Consider the following 22,009-nt stretch of genomic DNA (forward strand, 5'->3'; position numbering starts at 1 on the left):
AGGAGCAGCAATCATACACCCCCAAAATATCTTTCCCCCAAGCCCCTTCTTTCTTTTTCACCTGGGTATTGATCATTAGCAACCAATAAACAAAACTCTTTCCCTTAGTGCATTGCCTTAATAATGCCTGGCAATATAGCCCTGTATTAATCTTCCATGTTGCAGCAGGAGAATTACAAACATAGAAACAGAGTGAGCCAGAAGGGGCCTCCTCGGTCTTCTAGTCTGATCCCCAGCTCCAGCCGGCTCCACTCATGACATGCCTACCATGTGCATGTCCAGCCTATCCTTGAACACCCACACCAATGGGGCCTCAACCACCTCCCGTGGAAGCCCATTCCATGCCCTCGGGGTCCCGACTGTCAGGAAGTGCTTCCTGGCATCCAAATGGAACCTTGGCTCCCTGAGCTTTGCTCCGTTGCAGCGCGTCCTGCCTTCCTCTGCAGGAGAAATCAGGTCTCTATTCACCTCCGTGTGACACCCCTCACATACCTGTATGCCAGCAACAGATCCCCTCCGAGTCTCCTCTTCTCCAGGCTGAAGAGACCCAGTTCCCTCAGTCTCGCCTCATACGCCATTCCCTGCAAACCAGCTACCAACCTCGTGGCCCTTCGCTGCACTGACTCTGACCTGGCTACATCCTTCCTTTAATGAGGGGCTTGAGAGATGGCGGCTTGCCTATAAGGGCAGTTTTGGGGCAATGATGAGGTTTAGAACAGGGACTTCTTACTTGTCTTTAGAAAACCATTCATCTTCTCCACTTTCTCTGCATATCCTCCAATCTGACCGAGGATGCTAGTGGAGAACCAAAGTTCTTGCTTGTGGTTTCTCAAGTCAACCACAATGTCTTTTGACATCAAGCGCACTCCTGCAGGAATGTCTGTTGGGCCATAAATTGATGAATTCTATTCTGGTGCCAAGAAATATTTTCCTAGTTCTGTCTAACAAGCCGAAGTTCTGTGTCCGACATATCCACAGATGGAGGTCAGAAGGTGAGGGGGTTTCTTGTGCCTCCATTCTTGCTTTTGTACAAGCAAGCGGAATTGCTATTTAGAGGAAGAGTACCCCAAAAGTCCCAAAGCAAAGTGAAGTCGAGGTGGCAATGCCTGGAGCAAACAAAGCAACTCAGGAACCGTTTTGCACAGAGCTGGAAGGAAAAAGCAGGGCCGGGTTGAAAAATATGGGCAACAGCACTCTCCTTGAAGTGGTTTGTGGTTTAGCTCATCCTCTGAAGCATTCGCAACCCCTTTGTGTGTGTCATCCGTGTTTTTAGTCGCATGAGTGCTGATTCATGTTGCAGAATCAAAAATAGAAGAGGCTGCACTTCAAAGTCCAGGCATGCGTTAAATTCAACATTTGCGCAGTGTTGTATACAGTCGGTGTAAAAACTTGCTAATTTGATTTGCAAATCTAGAGATTTCTGCAAATCTTCACCAGGCCTCACAGCTTCCAGGACATATGTCTGCCCACGTGAACATGCTTACATGATGAGGGAAAAGGGTGCACAGTCTCTCTGGGGGTGGTTTGTTTGTTTAGACTGTAAAGCATTTATATTTATAGTAGGGACAAAGCAGGGTTGTATTTCATGAGACCATACCCTATTTGCAAACAGGAACAGAAGAAAGAGCATTTTTATCGAGAAAACTCTGCAAACTCCAGAATTTGCACTCCTGTTTGGGAAATGATTAGTTTATGTGGCCGCTGGATTGCAAATTTTTGCAAAGATACACACTTTTGTGCTTTAGCTAGTGCAGGGAACAGGCACACTGCTGAAAAATCTATTCAGAAAGATACGTTTTCTCCTGTTCAGATGAGCTGAAAAAGAGGCTAAAATTATGAGCAAAAACATGCTTTGGAGTCATTTTAGGATAATTTAGGCAAGCTTGAAAAGAGATGGTTTCCCCATCCCTAATTTATAAGTATTTTAGGTGCTTGATAAACAGCCTGATTTCATGGCCTGCGAAAACACTCATTACAATGTTTCAGACGATGTCAGTTTCTCAGGCAAAACTGCAAACCTGGATAATATCAGATGGAAGTTATCTGAAATTTGGGTAACTGACATGGACTGCTCTTAATTGCAGTCGGAAACTCGCTTCACTCTTACCCCCTGCGGGCTTCCAAAATGTTGACTGAGCACCAGGTATAGAACAATATAGATTTGCATACATACGAGAGCTCACGTGGTGCAGTGGCGAGACTGTTGAATTAGGAACCAGAACACCTGAGTTCCAGTCTCTGTGCTGGGTGATTTTGGGCCAGTCTCTATCTTTCTCTCTCAGCCTGACCTCCCTCGCAGGGCTGTTGTTGTGAGGATCTCCTTCAAGACAGCATGGCGTGAGGAACGGTCTCCTGGCCTAGCTTCCATTTCTGCAACTTCAGATTGCTAGAAGGGTGGGGGCTTACTTGGCTGGATGCTCCTTGTACAATAAGAGAAAATCCTTGCACAGAGAAAGCTAGCAAGCCTGGGAGCGTCCTAGGGTAGAGCCCATCTCCCTAAATCTTCCAGGTTCTCCAAGTACAGGATATCTTCCCCTTTAAAGGTGAGATGGGCTGCATTCCAGAGAAGCAGTAGTACCTTATCTCTGGAATTCCCTTCCCTTCCCTTCCCTTCCCTTCCCTTCCCTTCCCTTCCCTTCCTCTCCTCTCCTCTCCTCTCCTCTCCTCTTCCCTTCCCTTCCCTTGGTGGCTTTTCAGTGCTTTTAGGTTAAAGTGTTTCTGTTTTCCTAGGCTTTTGGTATGGCTCACTTCCTCTTCTTCTTCTTCTTCTTCTTCTTCTTCTTCTTCTTCTTCTTCTTCTTCTTGAGTCTTCTTCCTCTTCCTCTTCTTCCACTGACTTCCTTTCTCTTGCAGGGAGCCCAGGGGCAACTTACAAAGCTCTTCTCCTGTCCATTTAATCCTCACAACAACAACCCTGTGAGGTTGGGTAGGGGGAGAGGCAGTGACTGGCCCAGAGTCACCCAATGGGCTTAGTGGCCGAGTGGGGACTAGGACAAGCGCTTTTAGCCACTGCTCCACACTGGTTTTCCAGCGAAGCCGTAAGATGCTTTGGGAGCCACCGGGCTAGCCAGAGAGCCACCCCCTCCTGAACGGGGTTGCCATGCGGGACAATGGTGCAAACATGCAGGGCCCCATCAATGCAGATCAGCGCTCCAGCCCTTGCTGGGAGTTTCCCCGGGAAGCTTTAACTTAAGGTGCAGGAGTACCACATGCCCCGGCCTGGCTCACGGTCACTGCTTCCTCGGCTCTCCCTTCCAGGCCTGGGTTCTTGTTGTTTCCCTGTTTGGGCCACAGAGGCAGCACTCCTGCCTCACATCTGAGGCCAGGGTGGCCAGGAGTCCTCCTTTAGAGGGGAGTCCTCTATTTAAAAGCATCCTCCATCGGAAAGTTGGTCTACTCCAAGTCTGGTTGAAAGAAAAATCCCCAACCTAGCCAAGTTTTCCCAACTAGAATGAGATGCCCTGCATGTCTGTTTAGAGCTTAGTAAGGATTTCTGAATTTACATCTATTCATAAATCAACATATGGAAATGTTATGCTTTTTTGCAGCTGTTTTGGTGATGCTGCATTCAAAACACCCCATTCCAAAATATGAGACTATTATGGGGTCTGAACAGCAGCCTTTTACTGGGATTTGAGAGAGACAGAGAGAGAGGAAGTTTGTGTGTGTATGTGAGAGGGAGAGAAATTCAAGAAAGAGAACATTTATGGCTCCATAAACAGCTCTAAGGTATGACTTGAGTCAAGTCTGACTGGTCTGTGTTGACAAGGCGATGCCTCCAATTATATGGCAAGCTCTGGCGTGTAAGAGAAGCATCCCGTTGCAAACCAAGAGGGGACTTTCTCGCTCTCGGAGCAATTTGCAAACCAGCAACAGTCGGCAGACCAGTTGACACACTCCCAGTCCCAGATGGAGGCTCGGTGGCTTGACGGCACGGTCCTTCCCACGGGGGACCTCAGCAGGGACTGGTTGCATGCCTTCCCCTCTGTCAGACTGGGGTTCTGCCCCGCAGGCACCCGGCCGTGATGGGGCTCACAAGCATAAAAGAGGAAACAGGCAAACCCAAGCAACCTTGACAATAACAGCGTCAAAGGAACACAATATGAAACACTGGTCACTAAAGGGCCAGCAATAAAATGAATAACAGGGCAATAGGTGGAAGATTAAGTGCCCGTTGGAAAGGAATGTAAGTGTCCCTGTGTGTATATAGTGAGGTTGCCTGGTGGAGCTCCCTGGAAAGAGAATTCCACAAAAAGGGCTCTTTCCCTGCTACCGCCTGTTGCATCATGGGGGGGGGGGTGGCAGCCCCCAGAGAAGAGCCTACCGAGGTCATGTTCAGCACCTGGCTTGCTTTCATGTTTCCTCTGCAAATGTCCACCATGAAAGTTCGGTCTGGGCATCGTAAATCCGGGGTGATGCGAGGCCAGCTTTAACCATGCAGGGTCAACCTTCTTCTGCCTACTAGAACACCGAGGTCCATCCACCACACCCAGATGCAAAATCAGGGCTTGGAGGTGTGTAGCAGCCGATGCAAAATGCCGGCTTGGGCATGGGGCTGAGGGCCAGCAGACCCCACCGGTGTGGCCTGTTTGCACACTGCTTTAGAAATGCAGCTGGCACCCTTTTTATTCCTGAGTTTGTACAGGAGAGTTAGCTTGGGGGGGTGGAGGAGCTTTCATACCCTCCCACCCAGCGCTGCTTTGGCTAACCGACCCTTTTATTTCCCCATTATTGTAATCTTTAGTTGGTTTTAACTGGGGTTTTATTATCTTGAGTTGTCGGATGCTGTGCCGGTTTCGCTTTATTTTGTTTGTTCTTCTATTGTAAGCCATCCTGGGATGTCACGGGTGGACAGGTGAGAAAAACTCTGAATAAATAAATAAACCCTACTGCGAAATACCGATCGGTCAAGTGCATGGATTACTATTTTGCAATTGAAACAGCCGTCCCCGGCCTGATCCTGTAGTACCTGGGGAAAGGTAAAATCCCTCACCTGAGACACTGTGGGGCGCACCATGTCTTAGCCCAACTTCCCAAACTGGACCGAAACTAAATACAATGTAGAATCCTATGACTGGCATTGTTCTTCTCTGCCTTGCTAATAATACTAATACTAATAGTAATATAATATTAGATAGAATGGGGATAAAGTGCCTCAAGACTGCAGTGGAAAAACGTGAGGGCTCTCTTACTGCCGATGGAGGACCCCTCCCCACAAAACTGTCCCCTCCTGCCACCAGCAGCTTAGGGGGGGGGGCATTCCTCTTAGAGAAGGGCCTGAAAGGGCACGAGGGGATCTGGGTTAATTCGCCCCACACCTTAGCTAGCCTGGGGAGGGATCTTCAAGAGAGGCCAAACCCAAGCCGGGCAGTGCAAACGTTCTGCTGGGGTGCTGCACGGCTTGATCTGAAGTTCCCCGCCTAGGCTGGCCCCACTGGGATCAAAGCCCCTCTGGGTCGGGACGCAAGAAAGGATTGGGCAGAGGGCGGAGGGAGCGAAAGGGGCGGCTTTCCTCTGCATGGGGACAAGGCACTGCCTTCTCCGGCTCGTGGCCATGTCCACATCTCCAGGGAAGTGGGAAAAAGCCAGGATAATAATGCAATTTAAACAGGAGGACAGACTATCTCACCCTGGTCAGGAAGGCTGGTGTGGTGTGGTGTGGTGTGGTGTGGTGTGGTGTGGTGTGGTGTGGTGTGTGGTGTGGTGTGGTGTGGTGCGGTGGCTTAGTTTGTTGTCCAGGTGTTAATTGTGGGGAAGCCACACCATGGCTGGTGGAAGATGTTCCTTCTTGACTGTAGAAGGTCCTGCATAACATCATGAAGACCTACCTAACATTAAAGGCCTGGAGCTTCTCCTTGGTAGAAGTTCCTAGTGGCATGGCCAGGGCACCAACATCCGTCCATCCATCCATCCACTTCATTTTTGTCCCAGTTTTTCTCCAGAGTTCACAGTGATATGTATGCCTCCCTCCACCTCCCCTGAATTTTATCCTCACAACAATCCTGTGAGATAGGCTAGACAGACAGACGTGTGTGTGTGTGTGTGTGTGTGTGGCCCAAGGTAACCCAACAAGCTTCCCAGCTGAGCAGGGGGCTGAGCCTGGGCCTCGCCGGTCCTAGTCTGACCCTGTCCCCAGCCGTGTCCCCCGCAGATGTCTGGGCTTCAACCTTCTCCCAGCATCCTGCCCATGCCAGTTGGGACTGGTGAGACGGGAAGCTCAAAATATCTAGAGAGAACCAAGTTAGGGGAAGGTGGCTCTAACCACTGCTCCACACCACCCTGCCAGGATTCGGAATCCGAAGTCCTGGGAGCCTTCCTGTGGGCGTGGAGGTATTTGGAGTCTGGGCCAGGAAGCAAAGCTGTGGAAGCCATGTTCTGCCAGTGAGCAGAAGACAGACCGACACATGCCCAGCCCCCCTGAGAAAGCCCAGCTCGTCTTGCCTTCACCACCGAGCCGCATGAGTTGCCCTGGGCTTGTCTGGCAGGAACTTCCCACAGCAGATTGCTGACTCCAGTGGTGAACTTCCAGGACCTTGCAAAAGTGTTCTGTGTTTCTTTGAAAAACCGCTAATCAGCAAATTACTCATTAGCCAGTCAAGTTGCTTTCAGAAGACTGGGTGAAAACTAGGGGATCTACCTGTCTTAAGGTGTGTCCAGGCAACATTCCACTCTGAGGATTTAAATTATTTCATGGAAGTCTTCTCTGCTGCCAGAACATAAATAGATCCCCTCATTAGAACACAGAGTCCGAATAAGCATTAATGTCTTGCTTCTAGAATTGCAGAGGCAAAGCTTCTCCACCTTTTTAAAGTGAATTCCTGCACTTTCAAATACAGAAAACCGTTTGCCAAAAGCGGGGAACTTCTGGCACAGGGTCATGAAGCTGTTGTTCCTAGGCCCACCTGAGAGCGAGCTGTCCATTCCTTCATTAAATTTCTATACCACCCAGTCAGCAAAATGCTCAGGGTCACCCACAAACATAACATAAAGCGATCGATGTTCAACAATTTAAGGAAGTTTGAAAAATTGGGGACAACTTTGCCACACCTTGATTTGGAAAGGGGGAAATGCCCCATCGTGCCCAGTCCAGGCTCGGCAAGACAGGAAGGGCTTAACTTGGTGCTGAAAGGGTGACGGTGTGCGTCCAGGTGGACCTCCCCAGGCAGACGGTTCCGCAGTCCCCTCCCCTTGGGTGCCGACCCTCAGAGGAGGTGCTTGGAGAGCGGCCCTGATCCAGGGAAGAGGATGGGGCCAACCCTCAGGCTGCAGGGCACTCTGCACATGCTCCTTCTCTTCACAGTGGTGGTGGAGAGGAGGGGCGAAGGATGCTGTGGCCCGGCTCCCCGGCTCTTGCCAAGGGAGGTGGCCACTTCCTTCCAAAACCTGAAGCCAGCAGTGTCCAGGTATCTTCAATGGGGGCAAGGATGAGAATGTCGGAAAGCAATGGCACAGGCAGCATGGTGTGGAAGTTTCCAGGGTGAAAAGCATGTAATATGGAAACATAGAAAAAGAGTGAGCCAGAAGGGGTCTCCCGGGCCATCTAGTCTGACCCCCGGCTCCAGCCAGCTCCACTCATGACATGCCCACCATGTGCAGGTCCAGCCTGTCCTTGAACACCCTCAATGATGGGGCTGCAGCCGCCTCCTTTGGAAGCCCATTCCATACCCTGGGGGTCCTAACCATCAGGAAGTACTTCCTGGCATCCACCCTAAATCTTGGATCCCTGAGCTTTGCTCCATTGGACCGCATCCTGCCCTATATGACTAAACTAAAGTTTTTGTTCTTTGTAAGCTGTCCAGAGACTTTTAGTAATGGGATGGCATATAAAAACTTTAAATAAATAAATGGAATCAGTTTTGGGGTGGGAATCCATCAGATTCTCTGGGCTTAGCTCCCTGGACTTCAGTCCACTTCGTGGCACGAGAGGCAGCCCATGAATGCGAGAGGGACAGATTCTGCCGCTTCCCCCCAGCCTTAGATATTGCACGTTCCAGACAGAACATAGAATAGATTTGGCAGTTACTGAGAGAATGATGTTACTTCCCATTTTACTTCCTGCTTAGAATAAGTAGGCATCTTTTCATGCTGGGAGATGAAAAGTTGGGTGGGACGGAATTCTGCATCTGACAGGACAGTCCTCTGTTTGAAGGACACTCCAGTCCAAGTCCATTTTTAAGGGTAAAGTACCATCTGGTGGGAGGACAAGAGAAGCTTTGAAGTTGCCCAGCCGTGGTTCACACCTGGACAGCTGATTGCGAGGTGAGCGTGCGGGCCACACGGACCCTCACCACTCTATTTGCACTTGAAGTGCACTTTGATCTGCAAACTGTACGCCAGCCGGAGTCCTCTTCCGTCTTCTCTTCTGCGAAGATGTTTCCTCTTTTGGGGGCTGCGAGCATGGGCCACCCTTGCGAAAAGCCGTGTCCGCCTGCCAGGAGGCTGGGTGGAAACAGCAAGCGTTGTCTACCAGGGCCAGGAATTCCAGGGTTGTCCAGCAGCAGGCAAAACCGGCCTTGTGGTTCACTGTGAGGTCAGACAGTAGCTTCAGGGAATGTCAGGTTCTGCATATCAAAGCTGAGCATCACATCATCGCAATCATTTATCCTGAGCTGGAAAGGAGGTGAGTCAACCTCCTGATTTTGTCAGGGGTTGGTAATTACTCTCCTTCAGCTCCTGTCTGCCTCCCAGCTGCCCTTTTCGAAGGCAGACATCGGCCCGGCCCGTGGGTTTCCTTGGGTCCCAGGCTGATGATGTTCCAAGGTGTTGGTGTGACTATTTTTACTCATCGTTTCTTATCTGGGCTTTCCACACAAAGGTGTGCAGAAGGCCTCCCACAATTACAATGGCACAACCGCAAGCCACACGTACAAAGAGTAAAAACAGACAACTCTAGCAAGACTTTTTTTGAAAGGAAGAATTAAAACAGAATTGGGGAGGGCAGAATAGGTCGATGGAAAACAAACTTGTTGCACAGCCAAAGGCAAACAGTGAAGGGGCTCGCCCTTGAGACACTGTGCTATTAAATTGTGGGGAGGGGGAGGTAGGACCCCTCCCCCAGCAGCCCAGATTTCAACCGGTGCAGCATGGCTTGCCCGTTTGTTTCTGAGCCCAAGTTAAGGTGCTGATGCTTAACTTGAAAACCTCAAACCAGCTGGCCTGGACTACAACACCCAGCAACCCCAGCCAGCCATGCCCAAGCCTTGCCTTATGGAAGATGTGCTGGACATTAAGTCACAGAAGCTCCTGCTAGCGTGGCCAATGGTCAGAAATTCTGGGAGTTCCAATCCCAAACGTCCGGAGATCTGCTTTCTGCCCACCCCGCCTTAAGGTAGTTCAAAGAGACTATTCTCTGGTTCCTTTGCAGGGGAAAATCATTGCCCAGGAACTAGACAGGGCTTTCTCTGTGGTGGCGCTCAATTTCTGGAATGCCCACCCAACTGAAGCCCTTCTTGTCCTGACGTTGCCCTTGATTCGGCACAAGGTTAAATCATCCTCTACGTGTCTGGGCACTTTCGAAAGCTATTCCGGTTAATCCTTACTTCGCTCTACGTTTTTATGGCTTTGGCTTCTTTTTATTGAGGTGTTGTTTGATGGTGACATCATTTTATTATACCTGGGCATATTTCAGTTCTTATATTTTCCTTCCTTGAGCTTTCCACCTTGGTATCTTTAAATGAAGGCTTCTAATTGCTCTTCATATGTAACTATATAAATACACAAGCAGATGGCATGGCCAAGACTTGCCTTAAATATGTCTTGAAGCAAGGAAGTGGACCCACCTCGCTGGGGTCCCAAAGCCAAGAGTTGAGAGGGCTGCAAGAGTCCAAGGGGTGTCTCTGGGAAATTCCAGATTTGCATGAACAAGTTGGCTGTGAGAGCCCGAGGTATGAAGGAAAAACTGAGCAGAGATGCCATTGAGATAAGCATGATTGGGCCCTTGTCAAGGACCCTCAAGGGCCCACCGGCAAGAGCATCTGGGATTTGCTTCCCTTCCTTGCCGTCGCAAGCTGTTTGTGCACCTGTCCCTCATCTTAGCCCAGGTAGTGGTGGGCCCAGCTCCCTGGCTCTCTGCCCGCCAAGCAAGCATTTCTGGGAAGGGTGAGAAGCAGGAGCAGCAGGTGCGCATGGAGGGAAAAAGGCAGAACCATGGAGCAAGGCAAGGCCTTCCCTGTATGCCCTCATACCCCTTCAGATCAGCAGGAGAGGCCTTGCTCCGGGAACCCTCCCTGAAGGAGGTATCTACCCGGAGGCCTTCTCTGTGGTGGCACCCAAATTGTGGAACGCATTCCCCAGAGAGGTTCACCTGGCGTTGACCTTATACTCCTTTAGGTGCCAGGTAAAAACCTTTTTATTTAACCATCATTTTAAGAACTAAGGATTTTAGATGTTTTAATATTACAGCCACATTTTCTTTCTTTTTGCTTTGCCGAATTGTGGATGTGATTTATTTATTGCTTTGTTATTTATTGTTTTAATGATTGTATTACTATTGCTGATCGTAATTTTTTATTATTACTGGTTTTAATTATCGTAAGCCATACTGAGATGTTTTACCGGGAAGGACAGGGTAAAAATGTTTTAAATAAATACGTAAATGTCCTGAATCGGCCGCTGCAGCTGCTGTTCCTGGTCGAGGGGGCAGGCGGCGACTTCTGAGAAGGGCATGACAGCCACTCTCCCCCTCCGTCTCCTTTTCCAGGTCTCTGGCGATCGGCCACCAATATTCCTCTCTGGGAACACAACCCATTTTGTGCGGGAGCATCCCCGGCCTCGTGCCCAAGCAGCTGCGCTTCTGCCGGAACTACGTGGAGATCATGCCCAGCGTGGCCGAAGGGGTGAAAATCGGCATCCAGGAGTGCCAGCACCAGTTCCGGGGAAGGAGGTGGAACTGTACCACCGTCAACGACAGCTTGGCCATCTTTGGGCCGGTGTTGGATAAAGGTGAGTCCCCTGCTCTGGGAAAGAGGGGAACCTCCGGGGGAGTTGGCAGTGGCTGGTTTTTGCGATGAATGGCTCGGGACCAGACCGTGCTGTGGATCTGGGGGTGAGCCTTGGCAGTCTAAATGCACTGCAGCGTTCCCAAGATGGCGGCAGGCAGATGGAAATCTCATAGAACGCACATAGAGGCAGAGAGGCCCGCTGGCCATGGGCACGTGAAGGGAGCCGAGCTCCCTCTCGTCCAGACAACAGGGTCTCTGCTGCTTGCTTCGCACACCTACAAAGACCAACTTTGATTGACATCTCAGCTGATGTTATGGAACGTTCGTAGTTACTCTCATTGCACGGATAGAAGAGGGCTGCTTTAAGTTTCCTTTTGAGTGGAGGAAAAGTCAGGTCAGCTTAGATGGCAAGGAAACCTCATACAGGGCTTGATCCAGCGCACCAGTCTGCTTTGGGCAAGACCGGCTTTTGGCAAGGGAGAGAGGCTCGGAGCAAGACAAGACAGAGTAGGCAAGAGAGACACTGATGGGTGAGAATCAAGGAACATGCAGTCCAAGGTGCTGGATTGGCTCACTGGCTTGGAAAACAGCCAGCCAAATCATCAGCTGTTGAGTTCTGTGTCACCTCGGAAGCCTACATATCTCTCCCCTCCAGTGAAGTCTAAAAATAACAATTATTCACCTACACACAGTGCTTCCCTCCCCGCAAATCTTTTTCACGATGATGTTTTTTTCCACATAAGGTAAAGAAGGAATGATTTTCCCCTGCACTAAACCAAGAAAACATCATTGAATTTAAAGTCCTCAGTGAAAGTTCAGGATCTGCACACGTGTGTTTGGGCAGTCGCTCGCACAGCACCAAAAAAAAAGGCATGCATTCGACCCCACCGCCACCCAGGAAAAAGCGAAAGAGGGCAAAATTTGCGTAAAATCTGCACGTGCAGGTTTTTAAACCTCTTGGCAGTGAAGGACCTCATCTTTGCTTCTGCCTTCTTTCTCTCTCTCCTCCCCAAATCCCTTTCCAAAGTGCATGGACCTAGTCCAGGGTGTGACTTTTGGGGACATGAAAGACCGCGATAAATCATACTAAAATGTCTAGTGCACGAGGGCTGGATGGCATCCAAGACATCGAAAGTCCCTCTCTCTCTTTCTCTCTCTCTCTCCCTCTCTCTCTCTCTCTCTCTCTCTCTCGTTCCTCAATTTCTCTGTGTAAAAGCAATGAATTACCCAACTCACAGTCCAAAGCTCCAAAGGGGGTGGGGCAAAGTTAAAAGGGGCAGGGTCAAAGGACCAGCCCATTTCAGCGCTCCCTCGATAAGCTTTTAGGAGAGGCACTGCAGCCCTGTAGGATCCTGGGGGGGAAGCCAGGGAAGAGGCACGGACCTCTGCAAAAACCTCGAGGGGCAGCCTGGGACAGCTGCTGTGCTGAATCTGTCACCCAGACCTTAGGGAGTCCCACAAATGCAGATATTTAAGGCTTGCAGGGTGCATGGCACACATGTTCGGGCAGTCAGAAAGACGGACTTGGGAGCTGAAGGACTTTTTTCTGTCTCCACATGCTTGGGATTGTGCCTTTAACCAACCCTGAACATTAAGCACCATTGGAAAACATGGATGAGGGCAAGCTTAGCTTCACACATGACCTGTGGGGGGGTTTAAGTCATGCATCTGGAAATGTGCATTCTGTGTGCAGTAATCCTGAGTTTCCTACGGAGATACTTCTCAGGCAGCTGGAACTGGCTACAGCTGCCTGTCTGGTGGACACATGGCGGGAAACCCAGGTTTGCTCCTGTGTAATGTGTGAAAGCCGCCCGCATGGACCTGCATCTTCATGCAGTTACAAATGCCCACATTTCGTTTTGATGTGGGCTCCACCAGGGTCAAAAGCCACCGTCTTGCAGGAAAAATATCCAGTCGCCTCGGCATGAACCATCCTCCACTTTGCACGGAGGCCTGGCTCTCCTGGGCTGAACGCAAGCCTCTCGGGATGTAATTACGGAAGCATTTAGCCGCCGTGCTCACCTCCCCCAGGAACCGACACTGCTGTTAAATTAGCTTATCCTAATGCCAGAGCAAGCGTCGATTGACCTCGGCTCAGATGTGCGAGGTGACCTCCAGAAGCGGATTCACAGGGGCCGCTCCGTGGTTATTTGTATGGCTGACCTCCTTGCTTCACCCTTGGGGGACGCAGGGCCGGGGGAGGCCTTGGCCCCCCTTTGTATGGAACTAACGAGACCAAAACTGGCCGCGCTCCCCGTTCCTGATTTGCCGCTCACGCTTCTGCTAGAAGCAAAGATCTGGCACAACGTTGTGAACTGAGCCACCTCTGCACTGGGATATGAGCCCCAAACACTCCCCAAATCACACATCCAAGCCATCAGCCGTCTGTGCCATGCAGGGCTGGTCTTGCAAGGTGCACCCCAAAAATGTCTCAGGAAGGGGCCAACGGCACATGTCTGGGTGGGCAGGTCATGCGGCCCCCATGATCCTCTGTTCTGGAAAGCTGTCGGAAAAGAGTCCAGTCTTTGACAGTGTCCTCTATTTGACGGGCCGTCCAGCGAAATCCACGTTAAAGATGACGCCCCGGAAGGAAGAGCAGGCCAAGGCCTTGAAGTTGCCTGTCCATAGTTGTCAGCTGGACAGACGTTTGAGCAGTGGCACATGGGCTACCTGGTTAGCCTTCTCCACAATGGTGAGATATAATACACGTCTTCTGAAGTGACTAGATTCACATTCCTAAATTGGTTTGGATAGTTATACTACGTCGGGATATACAAACATTCTGCAATTTGGTGTCCTGCTTTTGGTGATGCCGATCCTCTTTTCTGGCAGTAAGTGGCCATCCTACTTGTTATTGGCTCCTCGGCTACGGCTGATGGGACTCGTAGGCCAAAATTTCTGGACGGCCACAAACTGCCCACCCCTGTAGTATGTAATCCGACAGGCACTTCTACCTGCTGCCAATCAGGTGATGCTGTGAAACTTCCAAGTGGAACATATTGGCAAATTCCACCTGCTCCAACAGATGTGGCCAACATCTGGTACGCAGAGGTAGATTGGAGCCCACTGGAAATTCCGCACAGCTCTTGTGTCCTTTGGGCATCTGGAGAGCATTAATTTATCCATCATTATTTTAGCCAATCCTTTTTAAAGTCATCTAACTCACTGGCCATATCCTGTGACTGTAAATCGCTTGATTATGTCTTGGGTCAGTAGGCATGCTTGGAATACACATGTTGGGTGCAACAGTCAGGAAGCTGCCTTATTCTTATGGAATGTTGCATTTCCTTGAATTCAGCACGATCTTTCCTGGGTTTACTCAACTAAGAGATACCAGGACTCTTTTGAGAGTTTGGGGGTCTTCATGAAGATGTTTGTGAGCAGAGCCGGCTGGAGCCGGGGGTCAGACTAGATGACCCGGGAGACCCCTTCTGACTTGCTCTGTTTCTATGTTTCTGTGTTTCTATGTTTCTGTGTTGCCTTACCAGCTTGTGGGTTTGGTTTGGTTTGGTTTTGGTCATTTCTTTTCTTCATGGAAAAAGACCTCCTCCTCCTCCTATTTTCATATGCAAAAATAGTAGACCATTTTAGAATCAATAGCTAAATATCGGCATGGGAAGATTTCTGCAGTGGAGGAATCATTAACAAAATGATAGCCAGTGAGATACAAATTAGACCCCATTCTTTATGTTAAAGAAGGTTGTATAACTTGTAAAATTGAGGGGCCTCCTTTGCCGGATAGAGGAACATAAGAGATGAATGGAAATGATCCAACACATAAATGGCTTGTGTTAATTGGATTAATTGGAGTAATATAGCTTCTAATGCATTTAAAAAAAAAGCGTTCACCATTGGAATGCATTGCATACATTTGTTGCTGTGGGACAACAAAATACAAGCAGAAGGGACATTTCCCCACCAAGGCTCCCAAACTGTTTTGGATCACTGGAACTTTGAAAAGGCGTTGTTGGCACTTTCACAAAATGGCCACTGAGGGGCTTGCCTGTTCATAAAATGGCTGCCAGGGTCAGCATCGCCAATCATAAAAATGTTCATTTTTCAGAAAACAAACTGGGGAGACTAGGGAAACTAAATGCAAAACAGAAGGGAGTTCTAAGTTCCGAAACAAACAATAGCCCTTTGGAATGCAAATCATGTTGTTAAATAATCTTAAGAAATAAAATGAATGAACAAATGAAAATACATTAAAATCAGTATGGAAAGCAGGGAGCCTGGTGGGAAACCAAAAAAGGCCTCCTGTGCGCGTCACATCAGAAAACCCGGTTCTAACCGCTACTTCACACTACCAGTTGGATCCCAGATTCCTCAGGTGCACATCAGGACAACGTGGTCCTCAACTCTTAGCATGCATTTATCTGACCAGACACTGTTTTGCACCTGGCTTCTGTTTATAGGGCATCCAGATGTCCTAATTTACAGAAGTCCTGTATTTAAAGGACTGTCCATTCCAAGCTCATTTATAGAGAAAACCCCATAACAAGGGAGAGCAAGGCAGTTGTGTTAAAGTTGTCCATGCACAATTAACACCTGGATGCAAGTTTTCCAACTAGAATGAGAGATATTTTTTAATCTATTATATTTTAATGTTTTGTGAGCCGAGGCTTCGGCGAATGGGGCGGCATAGAAATTTTCTAAATAAATAAATAAATAAATAAATAACTATTTCCATTTAAATCCCAACAGTACTTTCTGAAGTCCCACACACACCGAAAGAGACAAACTTACTTGCATAGGCACATTTTATGCAAATGCATGCCTTCCTGTGTCCTCTTTATTGGTGATACATTTCCGTTTTTCTTAATGAAATATAAATATATGGATGGACTAGTAGAGAACACAGTAGCCCAGAGCAGATCTCACATGCCTCAAAACTGCCCACTGGCACCTGATCATGCTACAGAGATGTACACAAGACATAATCCAGGCACAATCCTATGTATATTTAGAGAGGGAAAAACCTCTGTACAGTCAGCTATGCACTTGGGGCATGCTGGGAATCGCGAGCCAATTTTTCTCTCTAGACTTGCATGGGATTGCATGCCAAGCTAGCAACCTTACTAGGATTTTAAGTCTTGTTTAAAGGCCTGGTCTATAGGCCCGATGGTTAGTCCCCATCAGTCTGATTGATCTTACTGGCAAGCAGATAAGTAGGGCCTGCAAAGATTTTAAGACAAGAGCAGGATTCTATGGGGTCAGGGACGCCTTAAGATTTGTTGCTAGTCGCCAAGTCGTGTCCTACACGTCGCGACCCCATGGACAACATTCCTCTGGGCCCTCCTGTCCTCCAGCATCCCCTGGAGTCCACCCAAGCTCCCTCCGACTGCTTCAGTGCCTCCATCCAGCCCGCTCATCCTCTGCCGTCCCCTCCTTCTTTTGCCGTCAATTGTTCCCAGCATTAGGCTCCTCTCCAGGGAGTCCTTCCTTCTCATTAGGTGGCCAAAGTATTTGAGCCTCATCTTCAGGATCTGGCCTTCTAAAGAGCAGTCGGGGTTGATCTCCTCTAGGACTGACCGGTTTGGTCACCTTGCGGTTCCAGGGGACTCGCAGGAGTCTCCTCCAGCACCACAACCCAAAGGCCTCAATCCTTCGGCGCTCAGCCTTCCTTATGGTCCAGCTTTCACAGCCATGCATTGCAACTGGGGAAACCATCGCCTTGACTATACGCACTTTTGTCGGCAGGGTGATGTCTCTGCTTTTTAGTGTGCTGTCCAGATTTGCCATCGCTTTCCTCCCCAGGAGCAAGCATCTCTTAATTTCTTGGCAGCAGTGACCATCTGCAGTCATTTGGAGCCCAGGAAAATAAAATCTGTCTATGGGGTCGGGGACTCCTTAAGATCGCCTGGCATCAAACCATGGTAGGACTTGAAAACTCAGCACAGTGAATTGTTCCCAGAAGACAAGTGGAAGGAGTTAATGACTAGGCGGAGTGGAGTAGAGACAGCGGTTGTAGGAATGCCGCCCCAACACTTCGATTAGCACTGGTCCCATCTTCACCCCTACAGGATCTGCCATCCTTGGGGCAGCTGAAAAGGGGTCTCTTGCAGTCTGGCCCAGCAGCCTTAGTCATGGGGTTTTTCATGATGAGCACCAAGTTAACCCTCCACCGGTGATGACGCAAGCTGAAAACTTAGGTATGCGTCACAAAAGAGGTGGGGGAAGATCTCGTGGGATTCCTAACGAGTAGCTGATTAGCCTGTCTCCCAGGGTAAAGGCTCCGTTGCACGGCAGGTGAGGAACGGTCTGCCGTAGTCAGAGGCCCATCCTCACAACACCCCTGCGCAGCGGGATAAGTGGGGAGAGGTCCGTCTGCAGTGGGGTGTCCCAGAGCTGCAGAAGAGGAGATGCTCCCGGGGTCCCTCCGTCCCTCCTGCATGCTGGAAGGTGAGGTTTCGGTTTTCCCCAAACCAGCTGGGCAAAAGGTGGAGGGAAAGGAGGCCGGGGGGGGGGGGGGGTGGCCACTATTTCATAACTGAAGAATGTGGTCCCTCAAGGGGGAATCAAGCCACCCTTCAGCTCTGTGACAGCAAGGGGGAGGGAGAGAAAGCACACGTCTCTCAGAAACATTCTTCAGTGGTCCCTGGGGGAACGCATACTTGAGCTCGGAAGAAAAGGCCTGGCTTTCAGAGCGAGGCGAGCACTGGGCCTCCATAGCCCATTCCCCAGCTCCCAGACGCTGAGGGCGGATGGAGAGGGAGACTGGCTGAGGCGCATCCTTCCAGCCTCTCCCCACAACATCCCTTGGAGCATCTTCCTCCATCCCAAGGCCAGAACAGAGTTGGAAGTGGACGGGGGCAGCCCAAGCCGTCTGGAAGCTCCCCGTTCCACGAGGTCTCCACGAGAAGTGGCGTCTACAGCTGGGACGTCGTGATGGGCGTGTTGGGAGAGGTCCAGCCTCGCTGGGTGGCGATTGAGGCCCTCTGCTGGTCACCTCAACCTCTAGCCCGGGTCGTCCTCTCTTCAGCCTCCATGAGCTTGGGACTGAGCTGGGGAGACCGGGATCGGAAGAGGGACCTGCTGGGCAGCCCTGTCCCACCCACGCCTCTGAGACGTCCTATTCATGATGCTCTTGCTCCCTGCATGGGTTCCGCAGTCCCATGCATGTTTTCCCACTGACGCTAACCCTTGGGAGCATCCTTTCCCAGCCTGGAGGGCTCTGTGTGTGATGGACACCAACTCCCATCACCCCTGGCCAAAGGCTCTACTGGCTGTGCGTGATGGGAGCCGGGGTCCAGCACACCTGGCGGGGCCCGTGCTGGGGGAAAGCTGCAGTGGGCCTTCAAACGGGGGAGAGAGGCATGCAATCCCGAGACGGTCTGAGCCGAGACACACATTCTGCGTGGGGGGACGACGGGGCGTGTGTTGCGCCAGACTGGGAAGCAGCAACGGAAGCTGCACGGACTCCCCGCTTTTGCAGGAAAACATCTAAACCCTGCACCAGCATCTCGGCCCTCCAGAGAAGGCTCTTATTATTCCGCCCACTCCCCCTCGTCCCTCCTTTTACGAGATGCCAAATGTTGCAGCGCTTTCAAACACCACCCATCCCCTTAACCAAGCTTTTATGGGAAATTCCTTCAGTTGCAAAGCATCAGCTCTTGAGAAGTCCTTGCAGCACATAATTAACCTTGTTCCTGTTCCCCTCGGCCCTCCCCTTTTCACTCAAAGTAAATTACTCACCAAGTATTTAAACACCCCCTCCTTTTCGGCCCCTTCCCAGCCCATTCATTTAAATGCCTCAAAAGAGGAGCCTGGTCCATCGGTTTTCCCCTGTTCCAGCCCCTCCCAGCTCATCTCCTCTCGCTCCGCTAGACATTGGCCCTCGCTGTAAACCTGCCAGCTGGACTGAGAAATGGCTAGGAGTCATTGTGGGGAAGCGGCTCTTAATGAACTATTGGAAACGGGATACAGGGCCGGGAGTTGAAGTCACCCCGTAAAGGAGCAGGTTCTCAGTCCCGAGGCTTTTGTGGTGTAAATTCAGCCCCACTCCCTCCTACTGTTTGGCCGGAGCTGAAGAGGAGAAGACAGAAGGGGGTCACCTTATAGGGTCTCTGCCCCAGTTAATCAATCTGATTGGATTAGGGTCACTGCGACCCCTAATAGTGTCAAAGGTTGAGCCCAACAGGATTAAAAGCTTTGTTGAGAGTGAGCCCATATCCTTTGGCAGGGAGAGAGCTTGTTGATTAGCATTTAACGCTCCCACCACCACGGAGAGAAGTGGCCTCTGGTTTCGCAGCCTCGGTTCTTCGCCCGTGTGGGAGCGGGGAGGGAGCGAGAAGGTCCCGCATCCGCCACGCGTATGCGTCGGACGCCGTTAGCATGCAGGCATCGGTCAGGTCAGGTACCGGGCCTTCAGGAAGTCTCGTGGGGGACTTGAAGCTTGCTAGCCTCTGGCCCCGGTGTGGGGTTTTGCAAGGCGCCCTCCGGAAACCGCTTGGGGATTCCAGCACGAGGGGACCAGAAATGGGGACAAGCAGCCTTGTCCTCCCAGGGGCATCTCTCTCCCTGCAGTGCACAGTGGCACTCTTGGGTACATTTCTAGCACACCTCTGTGTCCATGCAGAGTGACCCAAAAGTCCTGAAGAGAGGAACGGGTTCGCACTGCTGTCCTCAGACCGCCGGCCGCATACGTGGAGTTGGTTGTCTCGTGTGAAGGACACAAGCTCAGGAAGGCAGAGAGGCTGAAAACCTCTGGCCTGGAGCCCCGTGATGCAACCCAGATGTGGACTGGACAGCCCTCAGGTAGAGGAATGTCCACTGTGAAATAGGACATGGGGCTCTCCTAAACTGGTTCCAAGAAGGGGCCTTGAAGTGGCCCACCTGTTGTTAACATCTGGAGATGCTGCTGCAGAGAGCTGACCTGTACGCCTGTTTAAGCTCTAGTTGATTTCTACGTCTGTGCCTACAGGTATAAATTTGCATGTGCAGATGTGATGCGACTCTCTGTCTTTCCTCGTCCTCCATGTCATGGTTTGCCCTAGGTTTTAGCAACGCCTAGTGGGCATCAAGCTACTTGATGGCATTTCCTGCTCTGAATTCGTCCGGTCCCCTTTTGAAGTTGTCCCTGTTGATGGGCATGGACCACTGCCAAGAGGAGCACTGCCGAGGTGGCTCTGAGCCCTGCCTCTTACCTCATACGTGGCTTAAGCCAGGATGGTCCTCCCTGCATGCCTCGTACGCCACATCCTCACCCCGTCCTTGATTCCAAGAGGGGAGACTAAGGAGAAGCCAGTGTCGATGCAGGTTGAGACCATCCGGGTCAAAACTCTGCCCCTTCCCATTCAGCTTCCCAGGTTTCGGTGCCCCTTTCAACGGATATTTATTTATTTATTAGATTTGTCTAAAAGCTGTCCATTAGCATGGTGCTCTCTGGGTGGCCATTGCAACAGCAAATTGGCAAATAACATGGGTAGAGTAATACAATTGAAATGTAATCATAAATAACAGGATAAAATCATATTTAAAATAATTCAATAAAATAAGGCATACATTAATATAATTAAAGCCAAGGTACTGATATAAATAGTTTAGATGGTGCCAAAGATGCTCCGGAAAAGCAACTATTTTGCCAGGCACTTGAAACTCAGTTAGGTAAGCGCCTGGAGAAGAGAGTCTTCCATCGTTGGGGTACCACCACGGAAAAGGCCCTCCATGTTGCAGGCTTGGTGAGAGGCACTCGTAGGAGGGTCCCAGTCAAAGATCTTAAACAGGGCAACAACAGCGCTCCCTGGAGAGACGTACCTTTCCGATGATTATCCACGCTGTAGCAACCTCCCACTTGGATCATCCCAACATTTCTTTGTGCAGGAGCCTGGTCCAGAGAGACCAGAACAGGACGGCTAAACTGTACCTGCTCATAGTATGCCTTTCTTCCTGGTACTGGGCCCAGTTCAAAGCACTGGTTGAAACCCTGAAAGTCCTAAACAGTTTGGAATGACATAACCCAAGAGAACCTCGCTCATATTTGCCTATGCAAAGGCTGGGATCACAGTCCGAGCCCCTTCCCCAGGTGCCACCAAGAGATGAGGTGAGGAAGGGGACGTCCACAAGAGGGACTGTCCATGTCACGGCACCCTCTTTGCAGATCGCCTTTCCCAGAGAAGCTTGCCTGGCCTCAGATTATCCTTATTTTCCAAGAAAAGTGTTCGGCAGCCTTAGTACTCTATTTTGCCAATGCTTTTAATTTGTTTTGCTGTGCAGGGATAGCCTTTTTCTTTGCTGCTGGGTTTATGCGGGGCTGTTTTTACTCTTTGAGTGTTTATGTTTTAGATTTGTAATGTGCTGTTGCACCGCCAAGAGAACTTCTGAGACTGAGTGGTTTAAAAGTGCAGTAAATCAAATGAAAGGGCAGGTACGGAAAAGGCCAATACTGTCCTTGTTTTCAGCAAGTTGTGTGGAACCGACACCCTCCAGTTACATATATACATTTAATGCAGATCTCTGCACTCGTTTGCACTCTTGGTAGTGCTGCAATTCCTCTTTTTTGGCAACGCAGAATTGCTTCGTCCAGGTTGATCTGACAAGGAGCTCCCACTGTCCCCCAAATCCTTTCCCTGATTTTTGCTGCTCCTCGTTTAAATTCCTGGGGTGTTTCCCCTGCAAAGGCCGGGGCTCATCCACCACGTTCAGGAGTAACTGGCACAATTCTGTGCTGAGCTTGGGCTGGACCACTTCCTGGTCCACACAAAACGGCTCAGCTCCCAACCATCCCGGGGGAATTTCTGGCCCCGGGCAGACAGGTTGGGGGTCGGGAACTGCCATGGCAAAACATCTAGGTGGGCAAAGAAGGAACAGAATAGCTACGGAGTATCTAAGCCAGGAAGCCCCTTGTTCAAATCTTTTTTTAAATAAGTTTTATTATTATTATTTTCTACAAACTAAAAAGAAAAAATTAAAAACATCAATCATCAAAGACATCAGACCTACTGGGTCAGCCCCCCATTTTTTTAATAGCAATACATAAACATATTCAAATCTTTGCACAGTCCCATTTCTCTAGCCAATAATAAAAAGAGTTCCAAGTTTGACAGAAGTCTGTATCCTCTTTCTCCTTC

At 50.1% G+C, this 22,009-nt stretch overlaps 1 protein-coding gene across 1 annotated transcript in view; it reads left to right on the forward strand.

The window, feature by feature from the left end:
- The window catches only part of WNT3A (Wnt family member 3A), an 86,105-nt gene that overhangs the window by 40,994 nt on the left and 23,102 nt on the right, over positions 1-22,009 (forward strand). Inside the window, exon 2 of the mRNA XM_044424929.1 lies at positions 10,700-10,941. Within this exon, the coding sequence (XP_044280864.1) occupies positions 10,700-10,941 (242 nt within the window). The remainder of the gene's footprint in view (positions 1-10,699; positions 10,942-22,009) is intronic.

This window comes from Varanus komodoensis, unplaced genomic scaffold, assembly GCF_004798865.1.
Source record: "Varanus komodoensis strain SLA01 unplaced genomic scaffold, ASM479886v1 scaffold15, whole genome shotgun sequence".
NCBI lineage: Eukaryota > Metazoa > Chordata > Lepidosauria > Squamata > Varanidae > Varanus > Varanus komodoensis.